The sequence below is a fragment of the Prionailurus bengalensis genome, chromosome C1 (assembly GCF_016509475.1).
Source record: "Prionailurus bengalensis isolate Pbe53 chromosome C1, Fcat_Pben_1.1_paternal_pri, whole genome shotgun sequence".
Classification (NCBI taxonomy): Eukaryota; Metazoa; Chordata; class Mammalia; order Carnivora; family Felidae; genus Prionailurus; species Prionailurus bengalensis.
Genome location: NC_057345.1, coordinates 30,369,017 through 30,389,427, shown reverse-complemented (window position 1 = coordinate 30,389,427; position 20,411 = coordinate 30,369,017). Strand labels below are relative to the sequence as shown.

Sequence of the window (20,411 nt, the reverse complement as noted above, 5' to 3'; positions counted from 1 at the left end):
GAGGGGGGGGAAAAACTAGGGAGGGTGAGGAGGAGGGGGTGGGATGTAAGAGTAAAGGGAAAAGGGAGGGGAAAGAAGGGAGGCCATGGAAGAAGGTAACGTGAAGGGAGGAGGAGGAGGAAGAGGGGAAAGCAAACCAGCGTGCCGCTACCTTGGCAGGGAAGGGCCAAGAAGAACCAGGGCTGGGGACGCTGCCATTATCACTGCCCCCCAGACTCTGAAAGGAAAGAGATTTCAATTGTTCTGCCAGATACCCAGAAGAAAATATCAAGCAATGAAGACAGATGCTCAAATTTTTCAGGTCAGAAATAATAAAATTATCTTAAACAAATTATAATCTGAAGAGAGACCCGAACCTACTCCTCACAGTTAAGAAACACAGGCTTTAAAGATCTAGCCTCCTACAGCATTTATTTCTCTCCTCGCCTTCCCAAAAAGAGAGACAGGAGAGAGAGAGAGAGAGAGAGAGAGAGAGAGAGAGAGAGAGAGAGAGATCTGTTAATTCTGTTAGCCAATGACACAGAGGAGACACTGGGAAATCGTTTTTGAGTATTGTGTAAGGAGGCTCTGTAAAAAGGATACGGCTTCCAAATACAAGAGAGAAGCTCCACCTCTGCTGAACAATAGTTACACAAATGTTCACCAGTAATCACTGATGCCGCCAGCTAACATTTTTTTCAGCATTTGCTACATGCCACGCACTGTGCTAAACTATGGATTACCTCATTTAATTCTGACAGTAACCATATGGAGTCAAAACTACTATTTTACAGGTAAAGAAATGGAGGTTTAAGAAAGTTGATTAATTTGCTCCAGGCTACACAGCTAATAAGTGGCAAAGCCAGTCCGTGAACTCCTATTTAAGATTGTTAATTTCAACTCCATGTTATGCTATGTTCTAACTGTGGCAGGGATGGGTCTGTCCTCAATTAAATAAAACAGGAAGATACCCACTGTTCTGAATTGTCCACTAGACTCACATGGGCCAAGGACCCAAACAGATAACACTGGGAGTAAGAGAGGAAGTTGCTAAAATGAGTCCCAGATGGTTTTTACTCAAGTTGCAGCAGGACAGGAAGTCTGAATTAAAGGTCTAAAAAGTTGGACTAAAAAATCACCCTGTTATGTCAATGGGATTCGCCCACCCCAATTTTTAGTATAGTGTTTCACAGATGAGATAACACCACAGCCTAAGGGGCTCTGGATGGAGTGGAAAGAGGTTGTACTTCCCTGCTGCAGCTGTTTATTCTATACTGAAAGGATCCAGACCACACAGCAGAGGAAAATAGCCTGCCTGGTTCTATGTAAATGCTACCCACCTCTCCTGAAAAATGCCCTGCACGGAAGGAAAGCAGTAAGAAACCCGAAGGCAGCAGCCCCTACATAACTGCTTACTGAGACCCATCTGCCTCCACTGCAATAGGTGTTTCTCCCCAAGCCTTTTCCTACAGCTGAGCGCAAAGCTGCAGCACCATCTTATGGTGATCATAATCCACAGCAAGAAACGAGACCAGGAGACCAGCATGGGAGAGAAACTCAGACTACAGGAGACCATGTAATCAGCAAAAAACTCTCACATCATAGTATAATTCTCTAAGTAAGCACCAGCCTTCACTCCTCCACCAAACAGAACAAACTATGGAACTTCTCAGGTACACACCCAGGGCCGAAGCTTGAATATTTTTCATGAAATACAAGCAAACCAAATTCCTGCAACTGATCAACTTAGGGGCAAGAGAGACAGCTGCTTTATCTGACTGCTGCTGACAGCGGGGCCTGACAGAACTTGGCATATTTATTTATGGGAGTCGTTTCTTTTTTAAACGTCTTGCCCATGTTGGACAGATCGGGCCTTCATTTCCTTCTGCCCCAGAGGAAAACTGGCCTAGGGAAGGAGCAGAGCTTTCAGTAAAGGAGGCCTAGGTCAAATTCCCAGCTCTAGTAACTTAGTAGCTAAGTAACTAACTTGCTAGGTGGTTCAGTTTCCTTACCTGTAAAATGTGGATACTACCACCTGTGGAAGTGGGTGAGAGAAGGCCGATGAGGTAATGCCTTATAAAGTGCTTGGCTTAGTTCCTGGTCTTCAGTAAATCCCTTTTCTTCCCATTTGTTACTTAAGCAACAAGATAGGAGACACTCTACCATCACCACCACTGGGGTCCTAATATACTCTTTTTTTCTTGACTAGGCTCTTAAGAAAGTAGATATGTTCTAAGACCCAAAGTTCAGGTGTTTGTTTTTCTTAACAGAGGCTCTGCTTCCACTATTTCACTAAGTAAGTCAACTCTGATCACTAAGACTTCACCCTGCACCTTTTTTCTCACCTCACCTGAGCTCTCAACATAGGGTGCCGCCTTCTGGCAAAGCAGCTGACTAAGGGCGACTAGGAAGAGACTAGGGCACATTCTTCAGGTCTTCTGTTTTGGCTTTTTCTAAGTAACTGTTCACTGCCCACAGTTCTTACATGGAGACGGCCAGAGTGAACAAGCTCATTCATTCGTTCACTCCACAAACATGAATGGTGCCTCATCTATAGGCCAACCACTAAGTGCCATAAAGTGCACAAAAGTGTAAAGCTCACATCTACCAGCTAAAACCACTTTTTACCCTAACTCCCCTGAATTTTTTTTTTATTTCAGAGTTCTAGACGTACCCTTGTATTTAATAAACATTTGAGAGTCAGAAAGCTAATTTTGTCAGATTCTGACTTTCAGAACTCATCTTTTAGATAAATTATAAATCCTAACATTAATACAGGTCTGGGCAAAACCAAGGGACAGGAAATCCTATTATTAGGATCTGAAAGTGTAATCCAAAAATGTCAGTTGGATTCTGTTTCAGTTGCTCATCTGAACAGCCAGCACTGGAAAATAGCCATCACAGTCTATTTATCTGGTCTACCTACCTCCCAGCTTTGAGAAGATCAAATTAATAAAATATCCATTCGCTTAACAAATATTTATTGAGTACCTGTTCTAAGCCAGGAAAAGAAGAGAACAAGAGACAAAATCCACTGTTAAAATGGCATCCTACTGCAGAGATCCAGACAGCAAATAAATGTTAAAACAGTAGTGTTATCCAACACAACACTATGCATCACATACTGCTCTGACAGTAATTTGGCAAAACAAAGGAAAAGTGTATGTATGACCTAATAATTCCGGTCCAGGTACCTATCCAAAAAACCCACTTTCCTATAAACCTAAGGACACATGTACACACATGTTCACTGTAGCAATGAATGCCTTCGGCACAGAGCCCGCTTCAGATCCTCTCTCCCTTCTCTCTCTGCCCAAAACCCACTTGCACACATGCGTACTCTCTCTTTCTCTCTCTTAAAAATAAATAAACAAGGGAAAAAAAGGATATATAGAAGACAGAATCTATATCAACTATAAAAACATATAAACACCACCACATACCGTTATGAATACCTCATCTGTCATAAAGACACAAAAGCATATACGGGAACCATCTACATCAACTTCAGGACAGTATTTACTTGGGGAGGTCAGAAGGAACAAGAAAGTTGGTTGTATGGGAAATGTTTCATAAGCACCAACAACAGAGATTATAATGACTATTTTACTGATCCCCTAACATTTGATAGCTCTACTCTACATTTCTATTTGGCTTTATGTAGCAGGTGTCCTTGGTGAGAACAGCTAATAGACACTCAATAATAAAAGACTAGAAAACTGCAATAATACATAACTAGTGAGAGACACGTCATATTCTCTTTGAGACAAGGATGATGGAGCCTCTATATAACCCTTTATCAGCCAACCAGAAGCTTTACAAGAAGGGGAACTTCCCCACACTCCCAAACACTTAGCTAATACAGACAAACACCAAGCCATCAAGAATAGCAAAGAAAAGGAATTAGTAGTTACTTGCATCTGAGAAAATACTCTGGCAGCAGAGCTTCCCACGACAAAACAAAGTAGTTACTCAGCTAGGCTGAAATAGCAAACAGGGAATAGCAGGTAGCCAATATGCATGCAGAAGACAGACGAAACCAAAAGTATTTTATTTTCTGGTAAAATAGGTAACAGGGCAGGGAACAGTGTGCTAAGTCAAAAGCCATGGTAATTATAAGGTCTGTTAATAATTGTAACAAGTTGCTACCAGTAACTGCTGCTAATTATTGAGTATATATGTGTTCCATCTCCCTGGCTCATACCTCCCTGATTCTTTAAACCTCTATCAAGCTATTTTATGGTGCTTCTCTGAATTATTCAGTTGAACCTGGGTTAAGTCTGTGTCTAGTTCACTTTGTATCTCCCACAGACTCTACCTAAGACTTTGTTCATAGCTGGTCCTCAGTAAATGTTTGAGGAATTCAGTTAAAGAATACATTTTCCTGGGGGCACCTGGGGGCTCAGTAGGTTTAAGCATCCGACTTCGGCTCACCTCATGGTCTCACAGCTTGTGGGTTCAAGCCCCGTGTCAGACTCTGTGCTGAAACCTCAGAGCCTGGAGCCTGCTTGGGATTCTGGGTCTCCCTCTCTCTCCGCCCCTCCCCCACTCATCCTCTCCTCTCTCTCTCTCTCAAAAATAAATAAAACATTAAAAAAATACACTTTCGGGGCGCCTGGGTGGCGCAGTCGGTTAAGCGTCCGACTTCAGCCAGGTCACGATCTCGCTGTCCGTGAGTTCGAGCCCCGTGTCGGGCTCTGGGCTGATGGCTCAGAGCCTGGAGCCTGTTTCCGATTCTGTGTCTCCCTCTCTCTCTGCCCCTCCCCCGTTCATGCTCTGTCTCTCTCTGTCCCAAAAATAAATAAACGTTGAAAAAAAAATTTAAAAAAAAAATACACTTTCCTATAAACTAAAACCACAAGAAGATACAATTTCATACCCACTGTGATGGTTATAATCAAAAGAAAAACAATAACAAATCTTGACGAGGATATGGAGAAGTAAGAGTCCTCACACCTTCCTGATGGAATGTAAAATGGTATAGCCACTTTGGAAGATAGTTTGGCAGTTTCTTAAAAAGTTTTCCATCAACTTACCATACAACCCAGCAATTCCACTTCAAGGTATATATCCAAAGGAAATAAAAACATACATTCACACAAAGACTGGTACTCAAATACTCATATCAACATAACTTATAACAGCCAAAAAGTGGAAACGACCCAAATGTCCATCAACTGCTGAACAGATAAAATATGTGGTGCATATATATAATAGAACAGTACTCAGCAGTGAAAAGGCATGAAATACTGATACATGCCTCAATATAGACGAACCTCAAAATTTTAATGCTAAGTGAAAGAGGCCAGACGCAAAAGAGTACATATTCTATGACCCCATTTATGAGAATTGCCCCAAATAGGCAAATCTATAGAGACTGAAAATAGATTGGTGGCTGCCTAAGGCTGAGGAGGAAAAAGGGGGGGAATGTAAATGGACAGAATTATTTTCCTAAAATAAACAAACAATAGAATGGCAACCAAAAAGGTGTTTTAAAACAGTCAGCAAACTATATGAAAGGAGAAGAAACAACAGAAAGGGCAGGTCTGGAGGCTAGACTTCTCTGAGTACACCTCACATGCACTTTAAAATTTTCCCTTTGGAACAACATAGATGGTCTATGTAACATAAAATAAAATGGAAAGGGGAAAAGCAATCCCTAAAAATCTGGAGGCAAATAAAAACCAATGAACCTAATTGTGTACTGAATTAATAGCTTCACAACACAGAAATTTTTTTCAAATGATTTTAAAATATAATTATGTGTACATTCTTAGGAGATATACACAAAGGACAATGAAAACTATAAAGAAATCACAAACGTCTTAGGGTGCCTGGGTGGCTCAGTTGGCTAACCATCCGACTCTTGATTTCAGCTCGGGTCATGATCAAGCCCCACATGGGGCTCTGCGCTGACAGGGCTGAGCCTGCTTGGGATTTTCTCTCTCCCTCCCTCCATCTCTGCTCCTGCCCCACTCACACTTTCTCTGTCTCTCAAAATAAATAAATAAACTTTTGAAAAATTACAAACTTCTCAGTAATCATATTGTTAATAATAACACTAAGATTGCTGTTTTGGTTCAAATACATGTAATATATTTATGTGATTGTACACACATCTACATGTATGTAGGTATATGGAAAAGGGAGTAAGTAATATGTTACTGTTGTTAGGATCAAGATTTTCAGCATGAGTAAAAAAGATATAAAGTCAAAGAAGTTAAAATAAAACTATAATTTGGGGGTGCCTGGATGGCTCAGTCAGAAGAGCATGTGATTCTTGATCTCAGGGTCATAAGTTCAAGCCCCACACTGGGTATAGAGATTACTAAAAATAAATAAATAAAATTTTTAAAATAACTCTGTAATTTTAAGTTTGAGAGATAGCGGTATAAATTCATGGTTTTTTTAAAATAAGGAAAATATACTTATTAGCTAGCTCTGTCCACAGAAAAACTGACCAACCCAGTAGCATTCAGATTGTGGTCAATAAAGAATGAGAGTTTCTGGAAGAAATTGCTAATTTCAGGCCTTGGGCAGGAAATACACAGAGTCTGGAACATCTCATCACAAGAAACAAAGGAGATTATCAAAAAGGACTATGGAGATGATGCCAAAAGACTCAGAGTCCACTTTAGGAAGCTCTCATTGGCCAAAGATGGAGTTGAGTATTAGGAAGAATGATAGCTGTATTTTATTGGAACACATTTAAAAACCCAGGAGTCATAAGTGATACTAAGAAAAAAAATGAAAAAACTTTCATTTTCTTATCTTTGGAGAATCTTAGGGAACCAATTAATTATGCTGAAAACTGGTAAACAGAGGGAGATCTTTGTATCTGCCCTTTCCTAGAGGAGATATCTCTTAGGGTAATTGCTGAGGTGAAGTTCTTCTTTATAGAAGTAATCCAGCTAAATAATCAAAAAGGAATGAAGGAATTTGAGCAGCACCATTTTGCAACTTTTAAAAAGTAGGCTCCAGCGTGGAGCCCAGTGAGGGGCTTGAACTCATGACTCTAAGATCAAGACCTGAGCTGAGATCAAGAGTCAGCTACTTACCCAACTGAGCCCCTGCAGGCACCCCTGCAACTTCTAATGAAACAGTGGAACTAGCAACAATGATGAGTGGTTGCTAAAACTATTAGGTGAAGATGTAATAGGGACTGGATGATCAGGCTGCTAATAGCTGAACCCACATGTTCAGCAGCAGACGTATACTACTCAACATCACCATCCTTGCCCTCCACATCCTCCCTAAAGGTATCTGAACGTGATTGAGCCTCAGGTCTAGATCTAAACCACCAGTTGATAAGCAATACAACAGAGGGATGGAAGACGTCACAGAGATGCTATCAACATCTTTATAAACCTTAAAGGACAAAAGACCAGATTTCCTCAATGGATTGTTGGGGGGAGGGAAAATTTAATGCAATATGTAGACTTTGTTGGGATTCTGATTCATAGAAATCAACTTTTTTTTTTTTAAATGAAGTAACTGGAGAAATCTGAACACTAATCAGATACTTGATGATTTTAAGAAATTATTGAGTTTTACAGTGTTATACTAGTTTGCTTAAATTAAGAGTCTTTAGGGGCACTTGGGGGACCTAGTCAGTTAAGTGTCCAACTTTGGCTCAGGTCATGATCTTGCATGTTCGTGGGTTTAAGCCTTGTGACAGGCTCTATGCTGACAGTTTGGAGCCTGGAGCTGCTTTGGATTCTGTGTCTTCCTCTCTCTCTGCTCCTCCCTCGCTCATTCATTCATTCATTCACTCATTCTCTCTCTCTCTCTCAAATGAATAAACATTAAAAAATTTTTTTAAATTAAGAAATCTTTATCTTTCAGAGATATATGCTGAACTACATACAGATGAAATTACATGAAGTTTGGGATTTCTTTCAAGATAACCTACTGGGGTTTGAGGAGTGGATTAGGATATAGATGAAATAATACTGGCCATGAGTTAAGAACTGTCGGGATAGGTGATAGGTATATGGTAGTTCTTCACACTGTTTTCTCTACTTTTATCAATATTTGAAGGTTTTCATAAGAAATTTTTTTTTCAACATTTATTTATTTTTGGGACAGAGAGAGACAGAGCATGAATGGGGGAGGGGCAGAGAGGGAGGGAGACACAGAATCGGAAACAGGCTCCAGACTCTGAGCCATCAGCCCAGAGCCTGACGTGGGGCTCGAACTCACGGACCGCGAGATCGTGACCTGGCTGAAGTCGGACGCTTAACCGACTGCGCCACCCAGGTGCCCCTAGAAATTTTTAAAGAAAGGGGCATCTGAGTGGCTGAGTTGGGCTAAGCATCCAACTTTGGCCTAGGTCATGGCTGAGGTCATGATCTCACGGTTCTCCTGAGTTCAAGCCCTACATCGGGCTCTGTGTTGACAGCTCAGAGCCTAGAGCCTGCTTCAGATTCTGTTGTCTCCCTCTCTATGCCCTTCCTCTGCTCATGCTCTGTCTCTCTCTCTCTCATAAAAAAAATTTTTTTTTTAATTTTTAAAGAAAGAGAAGGTACACATTTTCCTGATGGAGCTGTTCAGGAAAACAATGGTTCCATTATCTCCATCTCTTCTGTCCCAGCAAAGTTTTGATTAACCAATTCAGTTTTTATTCCTTGGCCTATGAGTCTCCCTTTTAAAAAGAGATTGAATTACAGTCAAGATAAATAGAGACATAGTGTAGACACAGTCCTCTTATCTCACATCTATGAGACCGACACTGGGACTCACGGTGGGGACAAGTTTGTGGCAAAAATACAAACGGCCAAAACAGTTTCTCTAAAAACAGCAACAACAACAACAACACTCCTCTGTTCTTAAGGGCTCTAAGGGGATACCTCTACTGCTCCATGAAAGCTCAGCAAAGTTCTTACACCCACCCTGCTAAGGCACACCTGCCAAGTTCATGTTCCTGGTTATCCCTATATCCAAAGCATGCTTAAAGACACCCTGTGATGGCACAAAAATACATGTTACTTCCACACTTTCCAGATTGCCAGCACTGGCTCCAAACCAGAGCCACAAGAAATAAGCCCCAAACTCAATTTTCTCAGGTAATGAGGAATGCTGGGACATCTGCTGTTCTGCTTCTAACCAGCAGGTGGCACTATTGCCCCAACTAGGACATCACAGTCACTTGGGTCCCTGGAGTCCATTCCTTGAGTTATTTATATTAGCCTTCTTTTCTTACCTGCTCAAAAAATGCTCCCTCTAATCTATCAGCTTCATATACAGGGACTGTGTATGGGGGAGCTGTCTGAGAAACAGCTTTGTTTGGCTGAGCTAAAATGATTCAAGATGGTCTTTTTATAAAAATAAGGCTGTATTTTTCCAACAGCAATCCAGACTTGAAAAGGATTTCCCTTCTTAGGAATGGAGCAGCAACAAGGCTATGTGACCATGTGAACACTACCAAGATGCCACTGCTCTTGAGTATGATGGAAGCAACAAGCTTGTGCTTACCAGCCCATATACAAACCCAGCTGCTAAGGTGCTTGCTGTGGACTGAATGTTAGTGCTCCCTCAAAATTCGTGTTGAAGCCCTTACCTGCAACGTGATATATTTGGAGGTGGGGGCCTTTGAGAGGTAATTAGTTTCAGATGAGGTAATGAAAGCAGAGCCCCCACGCTGGGGCTTACAAAAGGATGAAGAGACATGAGATCTCTTTCTCTGTACCCATGCACCAAGGAAAGATCATGTGAGGAGACAGCCAGGAATAGGGCCCCCACCAAGAACCTGACCATGCTGACACTCTGATCTCAGACTTCCAGCCTCCAGAACCATGAGAACAAGGTGTTTGTTGTGTAAGCCACCTAATCTATGGTACAGGCACACCTTGTTTCATTGTGCTTCACTTTACTACACTTCACAGAAACTGCATTTTCTACAAATTGAAAGTTTGTGGCAACCCTGCATCAGTAAGTCTATCTGTGTCATTTTTCCAACAGCATTTGCTCATCTGTGTCTGTGTCACACTTTGGTAATTCTCCCAATATTTCAAAAGTTTCATTATTATTGTATCTGTTATGGTGATCTGTGATCAGTGATTATGGCTCACTGAAACTCAGATGATAGCATTTTTTAGCAATAAGCTATTTAAAAAAAATTTTTTTTAACGTTTATTTATTTTTGAGACAGAGCATGAATGGGGGAGAGTCAGAGAGAGAGGGAGACACAGAATCTGAAACAGGCTCCAGGCTCTGAGCAGTCAGCACAGAACCCAACGCGGGGCTCGAACTCACGGACCGCGAGATCATGACCTGAGCCAAAGTCGGACGCTTAACCGACTGAGCCACCCAGGCGCCCCAACAATAAGCTATTTTTTAATTGAGGTCTGTACACTTTTTAAAAATACAATGCTATTGCACACTTACAGGCTACAGTATAAACATAACTTTTTATATGCACGAGGAAACCAAAAAGTTCATCTGACTTGCTTTATTGTGGTGGTCTGGATCCAAATCTGCAATATCTCTAAGGTCACCTGTATTTCATTACAGAACCCCAAACTGACTAAGGCAGTGCTATAATTAACCAGGCTTGTTTTAAGATCATTAGAGATGAGGAAAAGTCTACACCAAAGCAGGATTACAACCCTTCACCCCACCCTTCTAAAAGCATCAAACGGCCCATACTGTGAGTCCCCATAGAGTCAGTTTTGACCCAACTGAGCAGACTTCTAACAACCGGCCAACACACAAACCAGTGAAAAATCCCATTTCAGCATGCAATGATCAGGAAGTTCTGGGTTTAGGCCGCAATAGCTCTGTCCCCAGGCTACTTCTACTCTCACCCTTGTTCACGGCCACACACAGAGAAGAAAGGCTTGGCGCTAACCATGGAAGGCTACACATCTTCTAGTTCCTTCTAGGCAACATCCAAGCCAAGCAACAATGACCCCAAACTTCACAGGCCCTACCTGGAAGTGCAAAATAATGGTCCAGATCAGGCCCAGGGTCAGCTTGGGGTTGCCATCCGTGATGTCATCGTTGCGAATATTCACTAGTTTCACCTGGAAAACAAACAGAAGCTGATCTCAGAGCTCTGGGACTTTTGGTTTTGATTTCATTTTTGCAGATTTTCATCCTTATATCCAACTAAACTGATTGTGTGTGGTATATGTACGCAAGTACAGCTCTATGAGTCTGAATGTCTGTATTGATGCATAATTACCACCGCAGTCAGAATAATAGAACACTTCTGTCACCCTGACAAGGTGATTTCATGCTGCTCCTCTGTGGTCACACCCTGACTTCACCTCTAATTCCTGCCAACCACTGATCCGTTCCCCATCTTACTTGTTCTAAAATGTCGTATGAATAGAATCAGACAGTATTTAAGTTTTTGATACTGGGTTTTTGGGGTTTTTTTTCACTCAGCATAGCGCCCTGGAGATCTCCATCCTTGTTATTACATGTATCACTAGTTTGCTCCTTTTTACTGCTTAGTAGTATTCCATCGTATCAACAGACTATGCTGTGTTTACCCATTCATCCACTGAAGAACATTCGGGTTGTTTCCAGTTTGGGACAGTGATGAATAAAGCTCCTAGATTCATGAGCATATGCTTTCATTTCTACAGGGTAAATTCCCAGGCGTGGGACTGCTGGGTCATATGGTATATGTTTAGCTTTAGACAAAACTGCCAAACTCTCTTCCCCCATGATTGTACCATTTTGCATTCCTATCAGCAAGGCAACCTTATAAGCACATGGTATCATGAGTTTGTTTTTTATTAAGTCATCACAGCGCTGATTTTTTTTCTTTCTTTTTTTTCCCATGGGAGGGAATAGCAAGCCCCTCTCCCTTACTCTTTGGCCTGTTCTCACCTCCATTTTCCCTCCTCTGCTGAAGATATCCACACCTGCCCATGCCTCCACTAGCATCTGTTTTTACCTGTAAAATCTCATTCTAATAACACAATGTGCATAGACACACAGGCCCTATCTGCTGCTATCCCACATGCTGGAAACTGAGAGATTTCCCGGGATGTGGGACTTTCAGTGTTGAAACTGTGAGAGCACCAGGAAAAGCAGCCCAGCCCCTGAGAGCCTTTTCTGTCAGACCCTCATGGAGTTCCCGTTCAACTGTGACAAACTGCCCTTGAGCTGGCCTCTCTTTATCTCTTCAGTTGAACTGAAACCTATGTGTCTCTAAAGAACTCTGGTGACCTCACTTCTCCCCCTACACCAACAGTGACCTGGTACCACAGGTGAAATCCTTGTGTCCCTCCAAAATTCATATGTTAAATTCTAACACTCATTGTGATGGTATTTGGAGGTGGTCCCTTGGGAGGTGATTAAGTCACGAGGGTGAAACCCACATGAATGGGAATGGCACCCTTATAAAAGAGAACCCAGAGAGCTCCCCTGCCCCTCCACCATGTGAGGACACAGCCAGAAGACTGTGGTCTAAGAACCAGAAAACAGGATCTCGCAGACACTGAATCTGCTGGTACCTTACTCTTGAACTTCCCAGTCTCCAGAACTGTGAAAAATATAGTTCTGTTGTTTATAAGCCACCTACATGATAGTATTTTTGTTACAGCAGCCTGAACCAACTAAGACACCTGTATCTCCATTCCTCTTCTGTATACTGCAGGTAGGAGAGGCTACTCTTCTAGATCGAGAACACAGTTTTCTAATCACCAATCACTGACCCACAGTTGGGAGGATGTGGTATTAGCCATGTCCACATTCCTCAGCCCCACTCCCATCAGCTTGCCCCTTCCATTCTGAAGTCTACTTTGCAAACAACCTTCCAATCTCTACTAACCCTTGATGACTTTAGCACCTAAATCCTAAAAGTGGTGATCTTATTAGCACTCATCTCAATGACCCAAATATCACCCCATCTGCACAATTCATGTACGTTCTCCATTCTGAGGACTTACGCTTTTCCTCTACTTTGGACAGCTACACAACTACATCTTAGACCTCCCCATTACCAAGAGCTGTTCTAGAGTTCTCCCTGCCCTTCTCTGAGTCCGCTGTTCTTATCTGCACATACTTTAGTCTGATCATAATAACCAAATCTACCGTTGGTCCTTATTTAGACTTGTAGCTAATCGATTCTTCTCATTCTCCCTTGCCTATTAAGAACCCCCAGGGTCCTTCCAGCTCTACACACAGACATTTCTAATGCTGCTTTCTCCAGTACCCTAAACACTGCCTCTAATTCTCCCACCACTTTTCATTTGTCAATTTATTTCAACAAATATTTATTAAGTGTCGATTAAGGACCATTCATTATGCCAGGTGATGAAGAGAAAACTGGAGGAAGATCCCATTTCCGGTCCTCACGGGGCCTGCAGTACATGAGAGCAAACAGAGAAATAATAAAGTAGTAGATGTTATATTGAAAGTAAACTGCTCTGGGAGCACAGAGAAAGAATTTCCCAAGTTAATGAGAAATACTGATAAGAGTGATGAAAATGAACTAACTCTAAAAATATGCATACCATTCAACGTCCAGCTTGGCCTGAGTGATTGCCTGGCGCCCACAGCTAGACCGATCTCTTCCACTCAACTGGCTCCAAGCAGACAAACTCTCTGACCCCCTCTTCCATCTTCCTTCCCGCCACCCCACCCCTGCATCTTCATCCCTCCTCCTTCCTTTTCCCTGTATGTCAAAGAAAGCGGCATTTTCCTTTTCTTTTTCAAAGATAACCACACCAGCTGTGCTCAGGATCTCACCCTCAATCCCTGAATTTGTTTCCATCCGTTAGAAAGCAGGGGTGGGGCAGGGGGAGGGGCAGTGTGTAGAAACAGCATGGACAGTGGCAGGAACACTGAACTCCATGGCAGGAGGCCTGGGTGGAAGTCCCAGCTCTGCTCTAGCTTGTGCGCTCTGGGGCAGGTCATTTCACCCCGCCAGATCTCACTTTCCTTATCTAGGAAATGAAGACGCTGGGCTAGAACCTCTCTGTGGCATCTCCCAGGGCTGATATTTTGTCACTGTCAGCACTCCTCCTCACTCTCATCCCTGTCTGCCTCTCTTCACTGGCTTCTCCTCCTATGTGTAAAAACACGTGGAAAACTTTTTTCCCTTCTTATATCCAGGCCCACTAAACTGCTCTAACCCGCTAACTCCAAGAGCTCTTCTGCTCTATTCAGACTGTTTTCAAGTCACCAATGCTTGTCGGCCTCAGACCTCATGTGGCACCAACACAATGGCCAATCCTGACCAGCCCCTCATCTACTCTTCAGGATCATGTAGCATTCTGGTTTCTCCTCTTGCTGGATCAGGTACTTTTTTCCATCTTCTTTGACAATTTATTTTCCATCTTCCTTTTGACCCCCACCTTAGGTGAGTCCATAAGTTTCCATCTTTAGCATCTTGCTCTTCTCTGTTGACACTCTCCCATTCAGGAAGGCCTTAGATTCTATGCAAGGACCACCAAATGATTTGTCCAGCCATAATGAAATCGTTCACTAGCAAACAAGACTCAGACTGGGCCAGATGGAGCAATTACCAAGGGCTCACTAGGGACACTGAAAACATTCCTAAGTAAGGGTCAAATGTCAACACTCCATGGCAGAATAGGGAAAGCATGGAAGTGTCTTACCTGCCGCTGCTTTAGGAAGTCCAGGGCAATCTGCACATTCTGGAGCCTATGAAAACGCATCCTGCCCTTCTCCCGGGGCTGCAAACAAACAAAAAGAGATGGTAATTTTAGCTACACCAGTTTACCTATGCAGAGCCCCATCCTTTTTCATTTCAGGGACTGAAAGACCACACAGAATTCCTCGTGGTTGAAGCCAGCCAGGGGAGCATTACATAAAGCACCCCTTAGTGGCAAGGCCTGTGTGTGTTTCGCCGTGCTCTCTGAGGCCTCCATGATGCTGGTTTCCCACTGTGCCTCCTGAGAACACACAGTGTGGGTAGACTACTAGTGTCGAATCAGTGCCGCAGCTCCTGTACAGGGTCTTCTGTGGCCATATACGGCAGAACCTGATTCTGGATGTGCAGTTAATGGGAACAAAGTCTCTGGCTCTGTGGCTCCTAAAATCACAGTTAAATGCTATTTTAAGGAAAGGGCAGAAAGTCCTAATTGCATACTACACAGTAATTAGAGCCAACCTTATTAAAAACCTGGCAAAAGAAGCTAGAGGTAGCCAATTTTAAACCAGGGAATGAAGAGTTATACATGCTCAATAAACAAGTGAAAAACTCAAAAACGAGAGACAAAAATCAGGAAGAAACCTATTTTCCAGGCAGATGGGTGTCCATTTAAAAAAGTCACCTTGGACCTCAATAAGAAATACCAACAACAATGAAAACCTTGATGAGTAGGGCCACTCAACAATGATATTCCAAAGAAAGGTATTTTCTGCTAGTCTCTCAGTCCCAGATGTCATACAAGCCACTGGAGAGAAGCTCATCTCCATCCCGTGCCCCTGGTACCCTGTCCATAGCTCAGCTACTATCCATCCAAATGTGGCTAAAATCAGTGTACCCAGTGACAGCATGCAAGGGGTGGCTATCTGTCTCTGGAACCTTTTCTCCTGCTCATTTTCCAATGTTGCTTTTATTTTACTAAAATTGGGACTGAAACATCACTCTTACTAGATTATATATACCCAACTCATTTGTAAATGTCAAAGTGGTACTAATTAAAGGTGGATGAATAAGGTAGCTATGCGGCCAGGTGCTTGTACAGAGGAAACATCGTCCCAGGTTGAAACACAAAAAGTAACCAAATGCGTGCAAAGATAAGGGGAGAAGCATTTCTCTGGGTGCCCCCAACACTTCTAAACAACACTCCCAAATGAGGATAATCTACAGAGATGTTGAGGCGCCTCTGGGCCACAGGATAACTTCTTAAGTCAAAGGTTTAGGAAAATCCTCTAGCAAGAACCTCTTTCCAGTCATTTCAGCTAAACTACTTGTGAACATGGCTTTGAGGATGACAGAGCCTATCAAAGTGAAGAGTCTAAGGCAATGGGAAGGGAGATTCTAAAGAGGTGAAAAATGACTTTAAGAGGACAGGAAACAGGGATATTGCTTAATCCCTGTTTCTGGAGAAAGATTATGGGCTATAATTTAGGGCCCACAAACAGGAAATGCCCTTCTCACACACTCTTCTCTTTATTCCTTGGTACTTCCCACCAAAAATAAATACCCTAAGAACATGCAAGTTAAAATCTCTGTCCTCTAGAGATATTATTGACAAAAGCAGCGTATCTCCATGCAGTGAGTGGTTTGCAAACTACAGGCTGTTTTGAAAACAAATGACATGGTGTGTGGTGAGAACCTGGAGGCTACAGAGGGTGGAGAGAGTTAGTCTCAAGTGTGGAGCCGTGAGCAATTAACTGTCATGCCTTCAACTAAACTTTCCACAGTTCTGCAATCCAGACTCAGACAACACAGCAAGGCCACCAAGAAAGCTACTGGTCTCCAGGTCACAAAGGCACTTGACACCTCCAAACACCATTATTCTTTCTGTGCCAACCACTCTCAGATAAGCAAAACAACCCCCACTCCAGGATCATCTAACAGTGGCAAGAGGCACAATTAGTTTTAACCACTTTCTTTGGGACCGAAATTCCCAGGTGCAGAGGGAAGAAGGTGATTGGTAACTGAGGTACTTGGAGACCTCGAGAACCTCAGACTCTCTGATGGCCCTGCGGTGCTGGCTGGGATCCTGGCATCCCAGGAGGACCTACTACATCATCCTCATCTTCCTCCTCCTGCTCTTCGCTGTTTGTATGGCGCCAGGAGGGCATGCTCACGAGACGGAGGGTCTTCAGCCCTGCTGGCTCCTTTGGCCACCAACCAAGGCAAAAACATGACATAGTCACAGGAAATTCACAACACAAAAATGAGAAGGAAATGAATGCAACATTTTTTTTAAAAAGTGAAAATAAATATGAAAATACCCTCCCACAACCCAAAACATGCAAAACCATATCAAGACCAGATCACATGGTTATATTGAACACTTAGTCTGAAACACATCTTCAATTCTCCATGGCTGCCCATTCTCTCTTTTTGTAAATCAACTAAAGGAGAAGGAGACTCTGAGAATAATCATGAAAGAGGTATCTGGATAGTTCTCAGTGAAAAGATGATATGCTATGAATATCTCCATAAACAACTTGCACGTTTTCAAAGGTTAGGCAAAGAAATTAGATTGGAGTGTTTTCAGACGGTTTTATAAGCAACGTCACCAAAAAAGAATCACTTTCAATATAAAATCCCTACAAGTTCATCAAATATCCCAGCCAAATTGCCCAAAATGTAACTTTGTGAGTTAAAGTCCAGCAATGTGAAAGTGACATTATGATTACTTATGAGATTTATAAATGAGGGCCAGATAAGAAGTGGAATTCGCCAGTAGTGGCTGTGCTAATAAAAGCATCTGTCAATTTAAGTCCATTAAAAATTATAAAAGTAGGGGCACCTGGGTGGCTCGGTCAGTTTAAGCATCTGACTCTTGATTTTGGCTCAGGTCATGATCTCACAGTCATGAGATCGAGCCCCACATTGAGTACCCCCACAGTGGAAGCAGAGCCTGCTTAGGGTTCTCTCTCCCTTGCTCCCTCTGCCCCTGCTCCACTCAGGTTCTCTCAGGGGGAAAAATCATAAAAGTAATTCTACCATAAGACAAAAAAGATGCGAAACCAAAACAAAGGGCCCATGGGAAGCCAAGCCCCAATCCTTGAAGAAGGTGAATAATACTTAAGGAGCAAAATCTAATGTGCTAAATTCCCTTCTTCAAAAACAGCAAATGCTGACTAAGAATTCACCAAAGGCAATGAATGCTTGAGTTACTTCAGTTCATGTTTTCCCCCAGAGATGTTTCCAGTATTTACCCCTGGACTTTTCTAAATGAAAACTATGTTGGGGCACCTGGGTGTCTCAGTCAGTCAAGCATCTGACTCTTGATTTCGGCTTAGGTCATGATCTCATGGTTCATGAGACAGAGCCCCACGTCAGGCTCTGTGCTGACAGCATGGAACCTGCTTGGGATTCTCTCTCTCCCTCTCTCTGTCCACCCCACCCCCCTGAAAACAAAGAACCCACAAGTGGGGTTATTTTGATAAGCCAAGAAGCTCAGGCAGATTTGTCTTTAGATACATAGGTGTTTCCCACAAGCAATGCTTACTTAACACATTTGGGAGTAGGCAGGCATATTTAATTATCCAAGGAATTCAAATGTACTGCATCCAGAACTGTGTTCAGATAGCAACTTCAGTACTTCTCCAAACCTCTGAGATTCAGTGAATCAAAGAAGGAAGAAAGTGAGGTGGACTGGAAAAAATAACTCTATATACCTAGGATTTTTTTTTAAGTTTATTAATTTACTTTGAGAGAGAAAGAGAGAGGGAGAGCACATGTGGGCAGGGGAGGGGCAGAGAGAGGGAGAGGGAGAGGGCGAAGGCGAGGGAGAGGGAAAGGGTGAGGGCGAGGGCAAGGGACAGAGAGAGAGAGAGAGAGAGAGAGAGAGAGAGAGAGAATATCCCATGCTGGTTCCCTGCTGTCAGCGCAGAGCCCAACTCGGGGTTTGAACTCATGAACCGTGAGATCATGACATGAGTCAAAATCAAGAGTTGGACACTTAATCGACTGAGTCACCCAGGCACCCTTAAATACCAGGGCTTTTAATGTAAACTTCATATCCTTAGCTGAATACAGAAAATAAAACAATTCACAACAGATGGGAAAATAGGAGCACCTATATAGACTAGAAAGAAAACTCTAGAAAGAAAAATATGCCTTACTAAAAAGAATCTTTATTTTTTTTAAGTTTATTTATTTGTTTAGAGAGAGAGAGAGAGAGAGAGAGAGAGAGAGAGACAAAGAGAGTGCACGCCTAAGAGCAGGGGAGGGGCAGAGAGAGAATTCCAAGCAGGTTCCACACTGTCAGTGCAAAGCCCAATGCGGGGCTCAAACTCAGGAACTTCGAGTTCATGACCTGAGCCGAAATCAAGAGTTGGACACTTAACTGACTGAGGTACCCAGGCATCCCACTAAAAAAAATCTTTAAATGTGAATCTATTGTTCCTGAAATAGTGTACCAACAAGTAGATAAAGAACAAATAAGGAGAAAAAAAATGCATATGAAAGGTATAAAACCGATACCTGATTCCATCAAGAAATGAGAATATGACACATCAATTCACATTAAGATGAAATTACATCATTTTAAAACTGTAAGTATGACTTAGAAGCAAAGTGCACCAATAATGTCTTCTACTTCTTTCTCCCAAGTAACAGAGAGCAGGCAGTGGTGGCCACTGTCCTGGCATTCAACACGATGGACTGGTATGTCATTAACAGGGCCATGTTTGGGCGAGGTCACTCATGAGAAGAAGAGAGAAGCTCACCAGTTTGATGCCTGAGAGCACCTCCAGCAGAGAGATTAGGTTGTGGCCATCCCGCAGATCTTCATAAAGATCATTGATGTGCTTGCGGACCTGTGCATGAGAATGAAACAGATTTTTATTTGGTCTTAAAATCTCTTATTATCTACACAAGAGTTTTTGATTCTAGGTAAACACAGATTAAAGAATTTGAAATGTGAAACAATAATAAAATTCAGGAATTTTCAGTTTTGGAGTACAATACATATGAAATGGTAACACTTACCAGAAATGTATGTGTGTTTTTAAAATAGAAGCCAGATCCACTACATACTCTAGCCAACTCTAAACAATATTCAAGAAAGACTGGACAAGGAGATGGAGAGTCAACCATCCTGAAACCTCTCAGGAATTATTATGGACCAAAATGTGATACAATGACAAATGCAGATGGAGGAGTCCAGTCAGAATCAGAAAAGCCTTCTAGAGTGCAAAGGAAACAAAAATGCTAGGTACCCAGTGTTTGACAGGATGTACCTATATTTTAACTCCTCTCTTACCAAATATTTCTAATAGTGAATTTGAGGGTTATTTTCCTTGTGAGAAAAATAATTCCAATTTTAGAACTGAAACTATGGGAAAAAAGATCTCACTTTGGAAAAATATGTGGTCCATGTCAAACACCATGCTGAATGCTGTACACGTTATCTCATCTCTCTCTCACATTGATAAGGCAGGTGTTATTCCTATTTTACACGTGAGGAAATGAGGCACAGAGTGTTAAATAACTTGCCCAAGATTACAAGTGGGAAAACTGGCCTCAGGTTGGTCTTTCTGAATTTAGTCTTTGCCATTAACTACTATGCTTTATAATCAGCCATAATCTTATTTTATATTTATTTAAACCAAACAACAGCCCTATGAAGTTTATTCTTGTATCCACGAAGGGACTGAGGAAGCTGAGACCTTGAGAAGTTAAAGTCACATAGCTGCAGGAAGCAGAAATAGGTTTTCTGGTTTGTTACAAGTCCAGTGACAACTCCATGGGGTGACACAACACAGAATCAGAAGACTAGTAGTGGCAAGCATAAGGAAGATTAATTTTCAATATA

At 42.3% G+C, this 20,411-nt stretch overlaps 1 protein-coding gene across 1 annotated transcript in view; it reads right to left on the bottom strand.

The window, feature by feature from the left end:
• MACF1 (microtubule actin crosslinking factor 1) overlaps nucleotides 1–20,411 on the bottom strand; it is a 331,566-nt gene that overhangs the window by 173,559 nt on the left and 137,596 nt on the right. The window contains 4 exon segments of the mRNA XM_043578675.1: nucleotides 10,911–11,003; nucleotides 14,559–14,636; nucleotides 16,660–16,755; nucleotides 19,324–19,413. Coding sequence (XP_043434610.1) covers nucleotides 10,911–11,003; nucleotides 14,559–14,636; nucleotides 16,660–16,755; nucleotides 19,324–19,413 — 357 coding nt within the window.